The 16,230-nt window shown below is 48.6% G+C and overlaps 1 protein-coding gene across 1 annotated transcript in view; it reads right to left on the bottom strand.

Annotated features, from left to right (window-relative positions):
* Positions 1–16,230, bottom strand: part of LOC119386390 (neuroligin-3-like) — a 29,910-nt gene that overhangs the window by 3,509 nt on the left and 10,171 nt on the right. The window contains exons 5-8 of the mRNA XM_037653705.2: positions 15,619–15,740; positions 14,327–14,613; positions 8,336–8,787; positions 4,339–4,409 (exon numbers count right to left, since the gene is read on the bottom strand). Coding sequence (XP_037509633.1) covers positions 4,339–4,409; positions 8,336–8,787; positions 14,327–14,613; positions 15,619–15,740 — 932 coding nt within the window. The remainder of the gene's footprint in view (positions 1–4,338; positions 4,410–8,335; positions 8,788–14,326; positions 14,614–15,618; positions 15,741–16,230) is intronic.

Genomic DNA, 16,230 nt, shown 5'->3' with positions numbered 1-16,230 from the left:
TGCTTCACTTTGATGCGATCACTATCCTACGCTCTGAAGGTGGCTATGGGTAGGCGTTATAGCCATGGCCGAGATTTTGTACGGACTGCCTCATGGTGCACAAAAAGAAAATTCCGCTGCAGCAGAATTTTCGTTACGTAGAAGATATGGGATCGAGACTTTTGCGGAGGATCATGAAGCAGGATGCGCGCTCAATTCAAGAGGGAAACCAGATCTGCCAGCACTCCTTCAAGAGAAAGAACGATATGCAAAACAAAGCAGATGCAATGCAAACAAAACGTGTTATGTCCGTGGCCGGAACTGCTGCCACCAATCTTCACGTAATAGATTCTTTTTAAACTCTGCATTGATCACATAAGGTTTGACAACGTACACATTTGGGCCAAGAAAAACCACACCTCTTGGCGACCGCTCTCCAGAAATTCATTTCCATTCATGAAGAGACCTTGGCTTTTATACCAATCTCTCAATTCTGGCACAACACATCATCATAAGATACGCATGGAGGGAATGCATTCTTTAGCACTCAAGATATGAATTATACTCAACTGAAATAGATGAAAGAAAAGGAGGCTACAACTGAAAGTGCATACTGTGGACTGAGGGATGTCTAACACTGGCGTGAAGTCGCAAACCACGCGAATGCATTTAATTGGAACGGTCTTTTTCTTTACAAAACAGTTCCCAATTTCCGACCATAGATCATTACTGTTGTTTAGCGAAGCTAAGAAAAGAAAAAAGACGTGTTACTGTATTTTCTTGTTACTAGAGATGTCCTTTGCGCAGTAGCCACCACGCTCTGGAAACACAATGTTTGACATTTTCTGCTTTTGTTGTAATAAAAATGATGCAACATGTTTTTTCATAATATCATTCTGCAGTCCTTTGAGAACATTTTGGCGGACTTTGAACAAAATTGAGATTGGGTTTTTTTATTATAGATTTTTGAATGGAGGAGCACTTTTCTCTTTTTGGTGTTTCGAGCATGAAAATTTACTACTTTGAAAATTATTAGAGAAATACAAATGCAGAGGTTCATTATTCACATAAAGGCCTATTCATACTGCAAATATGAACAAGCTAAGATGTTCACAGAAGTAGCCATAGCGTCCCAAATTTGACTGATTTTCAAAAACGTAGCGTTTTTCGTGAATTTTTAAAAATACATAATTTACTCAGAATTCCATGAAATGATAAGAGCTATTTCGTCTTTACTTCTACTTCCGCCAAAAAGAAAGATATTTGTAATATATAGCTTGAGTAGCTGCCAGCATGGTTCCGAAGTTACGAAAACGCATTCTTCGTAAAATGGTCGTCGTCAACCGGCGACACTTGTCGAATTTTGCTGTGTTGAAAAAAAATTTTTATGTGAAAACGAACTGCGATTTCGTGCTGTGCAATCATATGTGCACAACATACAAAATTATCAGGAAAATCGGAAACATCAAATATACACCCTTTTTCGATCTTTCGTGGAATCGACCGACTAGAAGGACAAACTATACGCAGAAACTCAGCCGTTTACCGTTCTTTCTGATCATGAGCTTGGACATTCTTCTCCTCGAACTTACGAGTTTTGTGCAAAGAAGCTAAAAAGACAAACACGCGTGTGAGAAAAGTGGAACAGCACCTATATATTCAACAGCTGATCACATTACCTACAACTATCTCCCGTCCTCCCCGTAGCTTCCGAGGGCAGGCACGTCCGTCAATTTATCTTATTTCAATATTAAATAAAATTCGCGCTATACAGGGCATTCTACTGTCCAAGAGGCAAATTTCGAAAGCCTCACTTGCGATCCGTGAATGTCATACGGGTGTCACACGGTAAATTTTTGATCGTGATCAAGACCGATCGGCATCGTGTTCTTTGATCGCGATTGGCTTGATTGGGCAGGTGTCGACGTGACCTAGATTGCCCGTGGTATACCCGTATAAAAGATTTTATGAAATCTGAGTAGGAGTATTAATGTTTTCTGCAGGCGCATCTAGGCTTGTAAAGGCTGCCAGTAACAGCTCCGCCCGAGCGCCCCCTGTCAAACGCGGTAGAACCTGAAGTTCACCACATCTGGTAGCAAATCGCTGCGCGTTATCCTAATTACTTCTACCCTCCTATTTCGCTATGCTAACTGCTACTACCCACATATTCCGTCATTCACAACCCAGACAATTATCATAACTGAGCATTTCCTATTATTTGTGTATGTATTCGCAGTGATGCTACCGAGGACTTCTGATTTGGAGCAATTTTTGGAGCAGCAAAATTTCCGTTTTGGAGCACTTTGGAGCAGCAAAATTTTCATCTTGTAGCACTTTGGAGCAGATAATTTTGCATTTGGGAGCACTTTGGAGCAGCGAATTTTACATCCTGGAGTGCAATGCAGAAGCATATTGCATTAACATTCAAGCACCTGAGCATTATTATGGGGCTCTTATGAAGGCTAGAAATATTTCGATTCATTGCAAATCTCATGGAAAAAATCATCTCAGGAGCATAGGCGTGCGCACAGGGGGGCCAGGGGGGGCGCCCCCCCTAATCACCTAAGAGGGGGGGGGCGCAAAATATGCCCCGTACATTGACCCTTGCAATAGCAATTATATGGACACTCTCGGCGGATTTTTGCCGTCGCCGTTGCCGTAATTTTCCGTATAAAGTCCAAATTAATAACATCACCACGCGCATTCTAGCCGCGGGTAAAATCTCGCGAGCGCTGGCGACGAACGCGGCTGAAGCGGAGATTAAACTAGCCGGCCTTCTGTCTCAGCCGCACGGACAGCGCATGAGATAACATCTTCCCGCGTGCGGGCCTGCCGTCGATTGCTCATCAGAGAGGAAACGCCCCGCCCGTCTTTCGTAAGGAGCATGAAGGGACGCCAGGGGAGCGGAAGGGGGGGGGGGCGCATCTTTCGAAGGACGCAGTCGCTTGCGCGCGCGCTATCTCAAGGCATCAGGAGACGACTCGTAAACTTGCTGTGCCCTCAACGCTTACTTCGCGTTTAGAGAACTCGGAGCAAGAAAACGCTTCGGTTCCTGGAGGGGCCATATTCCCTTAAACCAGCGTTTTGTTGAGTTACGCGAGATCGGATCCAAAAGAGTTGGCTGCTAGGCTTACTTCGTTTCACAATACAATTTTTTTGGTTTCGCATTCATTGCTTCGCTCTTAAGCGAAACTGAGTTTTTTTTAACCGTTAGCTATTGACCCCGAAAGCGAGGGGCGGACGTGTAACATGGCGTAGCCGCTTCACTGTGGGCCGTCAGCGACGGGCCCGCTACTGACAGCTGCGCATTTGCGGCTGCTCCGACCAGGAGATATGATTTTACTAATGAGATGACATTTTTAAAAAAAGCAAGCAAAAAATTCGAATTGGAACCCTAGCACGTGAGCTCGAAAGGGCAGGGCCTTTTAGGGGGTATTTACTGCAGAGTGATTACAAACTCGGACGTGCTGGCGGAAGGAATTACGAAAAAGCTGTTCTGGATGAAGATCCATGGATAAAGTATATTTGAGGAAAAGTGTCAACGCGTTTCCACCGTTCGCGTGCTCTTCCATAAACGCGAAGCAAGGAAAATTCGATATTGTCCCATATATCTACTGCGAGCGATCCCAGATTTCATTCCGCGATGTCCGGAAACAGAAGTGACAGACATTTTAGCGGCACTCATGTAGTTATTACTGAACATTGCTTTCCTTACATGCCGTGCGACGCTTGAAACGAGCTATCAGCAGCGTTTCTATAACAGACGACGTCCGCCGATAAATCGCCGTCGCACTTTCTCGCTACCGATAGGCTAGACGTCACAAGCCTCTGCGGAGAGCGCGTTTTGCTGTCGAGCCGACTTGCAGAACAGAAGCTGCGTCGGCACCGTGCATGGCATCGTGGCTTACTCGGAACGCACGCGCGAGCGCTATTTATTCAGCGGAATAATTCTTGGTCCATGATTGCGACTTTATTGGCAGCCTCAAGATCGAGCTGCACATGTTCTGACGCGCCGGCGGTGCGATTTCCGGTGATAGACGGCCCCAAACCCGAGACTTTGGCGCAGTTTGGCGCAAATTTCGTCGATATTATCAGGATGGCGCAGTAAATACAATTTGGCGCACTTTGGCGCAGTTGGCGCAGGAGTGGAATCACTGTATTCGTGAACCTGTATCCTCAACGATGCAGTCGCCACTTAGCGCTTCCATTCCCCTTTTCGAGCAAAAAAAAAACGTGCCTTTAGCAAATATTATGCAGCCCGACAATGAGTTCTCGTAAAGCCATCGAGATTGCAACGGCGCACATAAAGAGGGGCACCGGTGCGATCACGGAGGCCACGACAAAAGGCACGTTACTTACCGGGGGCTCCAGAAGGGGGCAGGCAGCCAGGTTTCCTCCACTGCATCACACACACGTTCTCTTGAGGTTCTCTGAGAAGGCACGAGAAAAAAAGTAAGAAAAGTAGGAGTGAACAGAAGAACACACCCGGTCCTCACAAGACTGGAGGATCACAGAGACACTGGGCTGCCTTTGTGGTCCTTCCTATCCTGTCTCGTCCTATATAGCACTGTTTTTTTTTTTTTTTTGACATCATGAATCAGCTCAATGGCAGCCAACGGTGCCTTCACTGCATTGTGTACGCTACAACACCTCTGGTTGACGTCGTTTACCACCTATACTTGAATTATTTCGAGTCGCACAGAAGAAAACCAGCACCGACGTACTATGTCGTGCAGTCAGCCACCCTCCGTTGCGATGCGCACCGCCAGAGTAGCCTTCGAAAACCTAGATGTTTCTTGCCTTAGAAGCTTCGTTATGTTGTGAAACCAATACATGTATTTTTTTTTTTTCATCCCCATCTTCGCTTCCCTCGCCATCCTGGTTTCGTCCTTCTTTTCTTTTCTCCTCTTCTTTGGCCGCAGGATAGTTTGGGTGTCCGCTGACAGGTGAGCCAGTTGGCTCATCCGCCTATACTAATTCCCATTAAACAACGATAACTACATCATCTGTGCATATGTAGGGCCTATCCGCTGCAGTAGGTTGAGCCACATCCCGAAGTATCTACAAACCAACGAAATCTGATACCTTCTTTTTTTTATGTAAACGCAAACTGACATCGTGAATGCGCGGGCTCTAAGGCGCACTCAAAACTCAGACGACCACATGACTATCCTTCTTATCAAACTTTCCCGTACGCACGCTCCCGCAAAGCCTCGCCTCCGTGGTTTGCTGGCTATAACGACGTTCTGTGTTTGTATGGGAGGTTAGGAGTTCGATTACTGCGCCGCATTTCGACACAGGCGGGACGCGACGCCAATTTGTAGCAATTCAAGCGATCGATAATGAACACACTAAGTGGTCCAGACTCCATGACATGCGTCTGTAATAGCCGACATCTGTAGTAGCCGACATCCATGACATGCGTCTGTAATATACCCTCCTCTACTTGCTGTTGGTGTGATCTCTTGAGTAGCATTGTTTCTTTAATCTATTTTCAATCATGTTCATCACATGTTTGTGCACTTTTGACCTTGTATAATCACACAACTGTATTATTTTGCCTGTTTACATAATTTTCATTGATGTTTGTTAAAATTCCGCGTATCTTTGTATACCCACTCCTGCCATAGCGCACTTAGCGCTGCAGTATGTGTAAATAAATAAAATAAATACGGAGTGGTGCGGTACTGGTGTTGTGGTGCAAAGCAAAGGTATGCACAAATGGAACAGACGCGACATGTCCACCGTAATCCACTGAGCATCTGAGCAACGTAAGACCCCCATCAGTCAAGATCGGCCGCAGATAATCTGCAGACCATCGTGTCGCCGAAATGCGGCAGGCGCAGCCATTAGATTTATTGAAAGCGGGCAGAGATTTAATACAGGCACTAATTACATGGTCTTTTTCTCGGAGGACAAGATTAGTACCTGCGCAACGCTTTCAAAAACTCGTTAGCGAACACCACCGCTTAAAGAGGCGATTAGCGAGAAAAGCGGAGTGTCTATGTACTCCGATAAGCTCTCTCTCTATCTCTCTCTTTTTGCCTTGCTGAACTAATTGTAGCCATGCCTTTTGAGCTTAGGAACATTAGAAACAGCTTGCGCCGTAAGCGCATATAAAGACACTTAACTACGTTTGCTTTCACAAAGTGAACTAAAACGTTGACATCGCACTCTAGCTTTCTTGCTGTCCCGCACATTATTGTTTCCGTTGTTTCTCTTCGAAGCGCTTCCGGTCCAGCACTTACTTCCGGTTTTCCGAATATTCAGAAAATTTATTTCAAAAAATAAAACTGGCACGAAACCGATATTTCTGGTTCAAGTTGAGACTTATATTGGATGCATATAATATCGAAGCATAAATTTACTTAAGATAAGCGCCAATTAACAGTCTGAATAATTAGTTTAAACTAATTGAACGAGTTCATTGAAAGAGCGGACGCTCTTTTCGTGTGCAGCTAGGATCGCTGCGGCCCTTGGTGGAGCAGACCTCAACCACGCGCTCCTTTCTACGTGGCCTCCGTGATCATCTTCGGCAGCGCGCGAAACAGAGACCCAAGGAATACACCGGGGCACACGAACGCCGACGTGCGAGCGCCCCTAACAGACACCTCAGTCAAGGAATAAGGTCGCCTCCATTTTTATGCTATTGATCTTTCTCTATCAATCTCTCTCTATACGATCACAGCTATTCGATTTCCAACACGACACGTGTACTTCAGCAATGCATCCGCCGGGAGCGCGTGACCCGACACGGTAGAATTCGGCCATCGGCCATGGTGCGTTAAATATACGCCAGTTCTCGTTGCGACACCGAAGCTAAGCAACATTCATACTGGTCAATGCACGGGAAGGAAAACCGCCAGAAGTTATCGAGTGATAAAGTAAAAGCTCGTTAATTCGAACTCGGTTAATTCGAACTTATAGTTAATTCGAACTGACGCCCTGGTCCCAGCAAAGCCTTGCGCATTTCTACGGGAAGGGGGGGGGGGGGGGACACCCAATAATTCGAACTGGGAGCCCCTGGTTTTCGTCGCTCCTCGCAGAAGTCAGCCCAGAATGATCAAAATATGTCGCCAAACCAAACCAAGCTAAATTTACTAGAGATTAAAAACAACAAAACAGCCGCATTTCTCAGCAGATGAGAATTCGGACGCTGCGCAGGAGCTCTTCGGCAAGCTACAAACGTGCCCATTGAGTTGCGACGGAAGAAACGCAAGTAAATGTTAATCACTCATTACTTTTATTTTGCTTGCGTGAATTTTTCCATGTAAATACACGTGTTTTGGAGCATAAATAGCGTCATATATTTCGACACTAAGGCTTACTGCTCACATGAATGCGTGTCGGTGCTTGTTTCTGGCGTATCACTGACTGATCAATTAATTACGCTCGCTGTTAGAGCTCCATGAACTCATTATAGGATACCACCTGCCGCATACGTGCAGTTGCGCATAGTTCGCGATAACGAGTCCAGAGATGGCTTCTTTGGGTTCTGCCCGCGCAGTGTGGCGCAATGTCTCTTCATTCGAGCGCCCGCCCACTAATTCGAGCTCCGCTTAACTCGAACAATTTTATAGTACCCTTCGAGTTCGAGTTAACGAGCTTTTACTGTAATAGCTTTCCAACGAGAATCAGTTGTCCTGCAGAGCAAGACAGCTACTGCAGGCACCGCCAAGGGGACGAGTCCCTTGGCGGTGCCCGCGTCTTCCCCTTTCCCTATGCACACACTCGCCGCTGCTACCAATATTCTTCCTTGTTGCTCCGAACAACTAGAGGAAATGGAAAATTTTTGTATAGAGGACCCTTAACTAAACGCCCCAACGCGCCTAACCCTCCGCGTTGTTCTGTTCGCCGACCGGTTTTCTCTTTAGGGGACGCCTCCAATGCTTGCAAGCCCTAATGTCCCTAGAACCTTTAGGAGACCCCTATACTAAAACTCCCTAATAGAGGGGCCCCCGAGCGGCTTGCGTCCGCAACCCCTTGCATTCCTTTGTACTCCCAGCCGCACCCATGGAGAGTACAAAGGAACGCAAGAGCGTGCATATGTAAGCCGCTTGGGTTCCCCGGCACTAAAACTCTCTTTTAGGGAGCCCCCAAGATGCTTGCGTACGCAAGCACTTGCGTTCCTTGTACTATCCATGGGTGCCGCTGTCGAACAGAAGAAAGCGGGAAGATGTGCGCGGGCCCATCGGCTGGGGATTCCTGGAACTAAAGCTCTCTAGTGCAATGCACAGCTGGATGCGCGAAAAGCTATTTGTCCTCGTTGAAATTTTGGTGAAATCACTTTTTACTTAGAGTGCGGATAACGTTCTTTTCTTTTTTGCTTTTAATTTGTCAGGTGTGCTATACTCACGGCGGTCGGGTGCGCAGAACGAGCCTCGCGAGGCTGGCGCCCTGCGCAAGCAGCGGCTGTGCCTCGGGCATCGGCGGCGGCGCCTTGGGCGGCAGCGTGGCAGCGTTGCCGGCGCCCGCCATGTTGGCGCCACCGCCGCCGCCGCCGGCGGGCCCCACGGGCGACGGGGGAGGCGCGCGCAGCGCAAGCGGCTTTCCGCCCGCGGTGGTCAGGTGGGGTGGCTCACCGGGCTTGGCCAGCTTGTAGCTGCGCTTGTGCAGCTTCGCCTCGAGCCGCGTCTTGTCGCGCTGGTAGTAGACGCCCGCGAAGATGAGCACGTTGAGCACGAGGAGCGAGCAGCCGACGGCGATGGTGACGCTCAGCGCGGTCGAGTAGCCGCCGCCGGACAGCGGCTCCCACAGGGGCCTCGCCGTGGACGCAGCCTCAGCGGGCCATGCGCCGCTCTCGTTGCCCTGCGCACGATGACACCATTCAAGCTTCCGACCGTCTCCAGGCTCTGACAATGGGACATATTCAAGAACGCATGTCAGATGGAGTCATGGATGAAGGAAAAAAGTAATCAACGCTTTTTCTGGATGAATCTTCGTGTGGTAGTGCCGAACGATTGTGATGAGAGTATTAATCGAAAAACATGGTTGATCCCTCCGTCATAGGAATCGGTTATAACACGAAAGTGAAACGTGTCTTCACAGAAGTAGTGCTTGTTGTGTAATGATATATCAGAGCTTGTACAACGTCTATTCGTGTTTGGCAGCTATAGCACCGTTTGACGTGGATGCACCCATGTTGACAGCATGTCTCTATCGCGACGACTAACGCCCATGATCATGATTAAACTGTTGTGGTAGCTGACGGTGTGAACATATATTTGGACACAGCGAATCGTGAATCCCGCGTAAGGATGATATCAACAAGCTCATAATCAACACTGTTACCCGGTATGCACTTCTTCAAAGCGTCGTCAATTAAGAAGAGAAACGGCACGGTGTGCGCTTTCTAGTAATGGGTAGCCGACGCCTGTGCTCATGCATACATAACACGCACTGCGCTTCAGCAACACGGGAGGTAGAGGTTTGTAGCCTGAGCCGCAAACGCGTGCGTCCCGCTAGCCTCTGTCTCGCAGGCGCTGCTCTCGCTCCACCAAAACACGACATTCGCCCGTCGAAATCGCGTCCTTTCTGCAACGCATATTGCAGCAGTTTTGTTAGTCGGTGCTCTCGCAATTGAAGCAGTCGGCGGCGGAGAAATCCCGTTGGTGCACGTGGAAGATGCACTACTCCGATGAGCCGACGCACGCTAACACGAAGCCAAAAGCAAAGAACGTAACTACGTCAAGGGTGCCTCGGCGACGCCAGCGCGGCCACTCTACCTCTCTGGTATCGAGACGCTTTAACCATCACCTCAGATATCGCGTGCAATCTCGGAGTAAGCGCTAGTAAGTGTCGATCGTGAAGTATTACTTCTTTTGACCTCTCACAGACGGCGGCACCGCCCCGCTCCGCCCGCCGCGAAAGAGAATGTATGAAAGATATAAGGCGCGTTCGCGGCGTGCCTAGCATCTCCCGAGATGGCTTAGTGGGTAGCGCGTCGGGCGCTTGCCGTCGCGGCCGCAACGTCGTGGGTTCGATTCCCAGCGGGGTATCTTTTTCTTGGTTTTTTCTTTCTCACCCGTTGGTGTCCATTTTATCAACGTCATATCCGTGACGGATGTACTTGGTGGACCCCGGCATAAAACACTTTCGTGTTAAAAAACTAGGAGGGAGCGTCGTGATTCAGCTAACATTGGCAAACCAACCTACTCTGACGCCGGCCCTCCCAACCAGAACACGGTGCCTCCTGGGTAGGATTAGGCTCCCGCAGCGCCAGCAGCAGAGGCAACCAAAGCGAACCCACGAATAGTAGCGCTTGCCTATCACGTGACCAGGGCCTATATTTCTCATATATTTTGTATGACCAGACCTTGAGGTTGTCACGTCACGCTCTCTCCTAGTCTTTTTTTTTTTTAACGCGAAAGTGTTTTACGCCGGGGTTCGCTAAGACTTCAGTAACGTATTTCCGTCACTGAAATGAGGTCGAAAAAATTTACACGATCAGATGGCAAAGATAAAAAGTTCCGTCAACGGGCATCGAACCCACAACCGCTCGGTCCGGTGCAGCTGAAAACAAAACAAAAGACAAGCAATGACGGAGGCAAGCGCTTGTCTTCGTTTACAGTAGTCCTCTGTTTCGCATAGCGCTAAGCAAACCCTCGATTATGAATCCATACAAGCCCATCAATGCCTTCCGCCGACCGTTTTTGCCTCGTATTCACTACATGTTGGCCGCCCAGTTATACACAGAGCCCCTAAACGTCCCAGAAAGCCACTCTGTGCTTATTAGATGTGAAGCATCTTATAGCGGAGTTCAATCCGGTGGTGGTGGTGGTGGTGTGCGGCGTGACCACCCTTACTGCGCATGCGCAAGCCCTCTCCACACCTCTTCTCCCTCTCCACTTCCCCTCTCCCCTTTGCTTCTCTCCCCTCCCCTCTCCACTCTTCCTTCGAAACGCGGGCTCTACATGCCGAAAAGCTGCTTCGCATCGCCTCATGGTCTCCTTTAGCGGGAGATGGTGTGATCTTTTTTATCAAACCTAACAGAAAACATAGCTTCAACAAATGACTATGCGGCGCTCTTGCTAAAGCTATGTGTTTATTGTCCCACGGGGTATTATTCGCCTCGTTGTCATTTATGCGCTCTACTAGACAGGATCTTGTGGACCAAACTATCGTTCCAAATCACCGCACCGAAACCCCAAGTTATGGCCATGAGCCGGCCCTTCGCATCCCTTTTCGCACAACTATGTTCGAGGTGGCCAGATCGCTTTGTATAAAAATGCCACCCGAATTGCTCGTTCATGTTTCCAGCACTTTGTTTTTCAGTGAATGATGTATAGGAGAGGTTGGTTTCTATACGGCGGCACCGGCTACTCCTTCCCGCTTAGCAAACAAAATATATACAATGCTAAAAAAATAAAAGCGTACAAAACATATCATACGATGTCAAAACATGTGCAAACACAGTACAATCACGCAGCACACGAGTCATAAATATTCGAGCGCGAGTTCAGGTAAATTAAATAAGTTCACATGTGCACGTACAAAGTCAGGTGTTCTGTATAGCTTGACATATACAGTTGTGACAGTGCGTTTTACATTATGTGTAATTATTTGTCTTTTCCCGCACTTCGTTCTTATACAGACGACTCGGTCACAGTTTCAGGTGGTCACAGTTTCAAGTGGCAGCTCACGCTTCTTTTAACGGTTGCCTCAGCGTAAATGGTTGCACGACAGTCATGACAGACGTACGTGCGAGCGCGCCTTGCGCACACGACGTAATGCGAAGGAATGCCTTTCGCGTATTCGTCTATAGACCAGAACACAGAGAATTCCATGCGCATCGCCATATTTGCATCGCGCGTCGCGCCATCTATCGCACACGCGACGAAAAATATGCGCGGGCTGCCACGCCAGCAGACGCTACACAGAGCAAACGTGAAACTCCCGAAACTCAGCCCGTCGGAGAGCGTGTTTCGCATCTTTTCTAGCCTGGACATTTTCGCTGATTTTATTGGAACATCAAGAACATCTTGCTCATGCAAGTCCACAATGTATACAGTACCTGCTGAGCGAGCTGCGGAAGCAACCTCGTCAGATACGTACGCTGTTACATTTGTAAAAAAACGTTCTCGCTGTGGTACGCGTGAATCGTAATTGCAGTGCAGCTCGCGAAAGAGTGAAACGATGTTTCGTTGCGCCATATTACAAGTTGTGCACAAAGTTTTGTGGAATGTGATCATTTCAGCATGCATCGCGTAATAATTAGAGTACGCTTTACGGGTAGTTTCGCGGAACGTAATTTTTGTTTCACGAGCGCTCTTACAATAATGCGTCTTGCTCACAAAAGCGTGCTATCAGAGAGTATAACCTGCAGTATCGTTCAGCGATCCCATTTGGAAGCTACCTGCGCGATTTTATTCTTGTAACGATGATGCTTTACAAGCGAAACTGTGCTACTCTTAGTCAAGCCGGTTAGCTACGCCTGCGACGTAAAGGACACTGGCGCGAGTACTGTTTACTTACGTGCCAATATATGTATTATGTGCAGCTGGATGCCTCGTGTCCAAATAAATTTGGGGACATCAAACACTGCAATGAAAGCACGAAATTCTGACCAGCTGTTGAGGAGCACCGTGCCATTTATTACTTTTTGAAGACGAAATCTCGAAGGCGTGGATGCCATCAAATCACTAAAGCTTAATACTACGTTGAAAGTGGCAAAGCATGCTGATTGCTTGGGCTTGAAAGCACTACCTTGCACGAGACTTTCGTCAAAGGAAACGCTCAAAGGTATGAAGTGCACCCCCCCACAAAGCTCGCGCCTGCCTTCAACCCAGCTGCGTGTCACGCAAATTAGGTTCGCAAAATGAAATAGGTGGGCATCACACTGCAGAATACACGCACTTAGTGTACTTACTCGCGCATTTTCACTCGGCTCCTAGTTTTTTTGCTTGAATCACAGTTATCCACTCGCGGCGAAGCTGAAAACACCACACCGGCACTATTTCCGTGGCGCGTCGTAATCGTCGCAGACAACGCTAATATCCTCTTGTTGCGCTGCTTGTTTTGGCATCCAAAGACAACGCAGTAGTGCCCAGACGAGCTCTTACACGCTGAAGCGGCGTGAACGGGTACTTTTTCGTACTTTAAAGCCTCAGAACTGCAGCTTGCCCTGTTTACTTGGTGGAGCCCGCGCGCGCCTCGGCAGCCCGGTCAGCCCGGCGTCTGGGTGCGAGAGTATCCGCTCGGCTCGCCAGCAGCCTGGGTGCGAGACAGGCGTGCTCTGGTGTATAGCCTTCTCGAACAGTCATGACCACGCGAGCGAATATCAATGCTGCGTGTACGTGTTCTTGCTATTCCCAGAAGGAGGGCGCCGGGGCGGAGTGAATGCCGGCGCCATGCATGACCTGATCTCTTTTTCACTCTCCATTCCACAGACACGCGCAAATAGCTCCTCAAGCGCATCCTGTTACACCTTTAACTAAAGCAACGATCTCGCATCCGGTTTTTTTTTCTTTTTCGTTAGTGGGCTCCTATGATCTCATCGATGCAAACACGCTGACGAGATGAGAGACACCACGCGACACTTCATGCGTCGGCATTTTTCGATCATTCATATGCAGGAACCCGAGGGCTTTTGAGCTTCTTCTTCTTTTTTTTTCCCGATGTGCCAGCGAATCTGCGCTGCTACCTCTCTGTCGGGAAATGATTCTAATGGCACCAAAATGCAGAATAACTTTCAATAACTCTTCAACTTGCTTGTCCATTTTTACTATGTCGCCCTTTGAGTAAAAATTACACCGCAGAAAAACAGACCCAGTTACCACAGTTTCTGTCGACACGTCAGCAACTCACCTCTAAACACAAGTTCAAGGCCAAGAAGGCTTATTCGCGTTAGTCGGGGTTCTGTCATCTATAGGTCTTCATGTTAGACTTCATGTCCCAATTGACGTGGGGAAAGGGTTTCGTAACATACGCGACAGGAATACGCCCATGTCCTCCTATGCCGATTTTAAAGCCCCGAATCTCTATGTTTCAAGCTCGTGTTGTGAGGTACAGAACAGGGCGTGCCTTCTAAGAAAACGTTCTGAGAAAGGACGAGGGAGTGCAGCCGGAGAGTTGAGAGAAAGGGCAACGAGGGCAGCAAAGGCGCTGAGGAGGAGGAAAGGAGAAACGTCAGTGGCGGCGCCTGTAGCACGCTCACAGCACGCTCGCTCGCCCAAGGGGGCGGAACCCACGCGTTTTAAGTAAAATCGTCTATACGTCGCCACGTGGGCTCAGAGTTCCATTGCACATCGCTACGGTTCCAACTAGGCTTTCGCCTCCGAGTTCTCAGAAAGTTCTAAGCATCCACCGTAATTTTTTCTCCGTCTCGTAAAGCTGCGAAGGCACTCGCCTGCGATGCCTGCGGCACACCGGGCGCCGGTGACAGCGGGGCGGCGCTGCTGCTACTGCTGCTGGTGCTGCTGCTGGGGGCCGTGGACGAAGACGAAGAAGATGACGAGGATGCGGGCGCCATGCCGTCCAGGGAGCGCACGTGGCCGTCGTAGCTGAGCGGGTTGTCGTGGTCCTCGAGCAAGTGGTGCGCCTCAGGGGCACCCGGCCGGTGCAGCTGCGGTATCAGGTGCAGCCACAGCGACAGCCGGTGCGCGTGGTAGTGATCCTTCACCTTGGGCTTCAACCCTGGGCGAGACACGGACATAAGGAGCTTTGCCTCCGGTACAGACCTCAACCTTCTCCGACCCTCTCCGACTCGCGTGTCCGTCGCTGCGAATATACCGGAACCACGACCGCTCGATGGAGACGCGTTTCAATCGAGCGGCCGTGCCGGAACATCGCGCACGTTTATGTAAGGGCAATATCACAAGCGCGTCGTTAGAGAGACGCTCTGACGCACACGCGACTGAAACAGCCAAGTAAGATAGAGTCTAGCCCAGATATATCGACTCTGAAGGGAATCACAAAAGAGTTATATATATAGGTAATTATATATATAAGATATTTTATACATCGAGAATACATTCGTGAAGATATTACGACTGTTTGATATACACAATAATTCGCTATATGTGGGTTCGATATGCGCGGGTTCGACCGTATTGTCACCGTAACTGAAGACGTTTTGCGCACGAACAGGGTCACGAAAACCAGAGGCTAGACAAAGCAAGCGCTTGTTTCTGTCTATAGTCTGGCTTTCGTCGTCCTTCTTGTGTGCAAGACGCTTACCGTTATGGAATACAACCAACTCACACAAACCAATGCCCCGACCATAGTATGACCAATACGGGATGAATCGTGCAAGAGAAGAACAACCAATTTCTTAAGGAAAATGATCTGGTAGCAATCAGTGAACAGTGAGAAACATCGTGCCCCTTTTGAGGCTACCTTGTGACAGTTATTGGGAGAGAAAGGTTTCGTTAGCCAGCCTTCGCGTTGTACGTGTACCAGTAAGGCTTGCGGAAAAACGCGTCCACGCTGAGTTCTCACTTTCGAAGCTACGTGTCTTACAAACAGGGAAATTTTCTTTCGCTTTCAAAAACCTGTCCCCGATGGTCGTATAAACGCGCCACGTGATTACGGTGTACTCCTAACGTAAGCAGAGAACATTGTCGTGTGCTCTCTCTGTGCGGCGTTGATAATACGAGAAGCCACCCCAGTCTTAAAATAAGCCGGTGAGAAAACTCTTACCAATGAGTAGGTACTTCTGGTGAGCCGGCTCGTAAGGTGGCCAAGCGATGCGCTCGAAGCGCCCCTTGGCGTGCAGCTCGCTACCGGTCAAGCCACCGCTGTGGCCCGTGTAGCTGGGGTCCCTGCAGAATGTAAGGTACAGTGTAAAGAATAAATTCCGTGACTTATGGTATAAAACTACGATATACGATTTTTAGGCACGCTCTACAGGGCGACACTGAAATAATTTCAGCCGACTGGGATTCTTAACGTGTACGCAATGCACGGTACACGAATGTCTTTACCTTTCTCCCCGAGTCAACTGCGGTCGCCGAGCCCGGAATAAGACCCGCAATATTGCGCCTATCAGCACAACGTCACAGCTACTGAGAGCTACAGTGGCAGATTAGCTCTGTTAGGTCTGCCACTGTAGGTGGCAGACCCAACAGACCTTAAACACCTAATGAGGTGTTTATGAGAGTTCCATTTGAGACGCTTGATACAGATCGGTTCGCCAAGTGAACAGTTTAAATTAAGCTATCTCTTGAATAGGTTCAACTTACTCGGCCATTCCACAGGTTTACATGAAACGAGGAGAGAATGGAAAAATTTATGTTTTTGCTTTAAAACGCG

Source organism: Rhipicephalus sanguineus, chromosome 3, assembly GCF_013339695.2.
Source record: "Rhipicephalus sanguineus isolate Rsan-2018 chromosome 3, BIME_Rsan_1.4, whole genome shotgun sequence".
Classification (NCBI taxonomy): domain Eukaryota; kingdom Metazoa; phylum Arthropoda; class Arachnida; order Ixodida; family Ixodidae; genus Rhipicephalus; species Rhipicephalus sanguineus.
The sequence above is the reverse complement of the archived record's forward strand: the minus strand, read 5'-3'. Positions and strand labels throughout refer to the sequence as shown.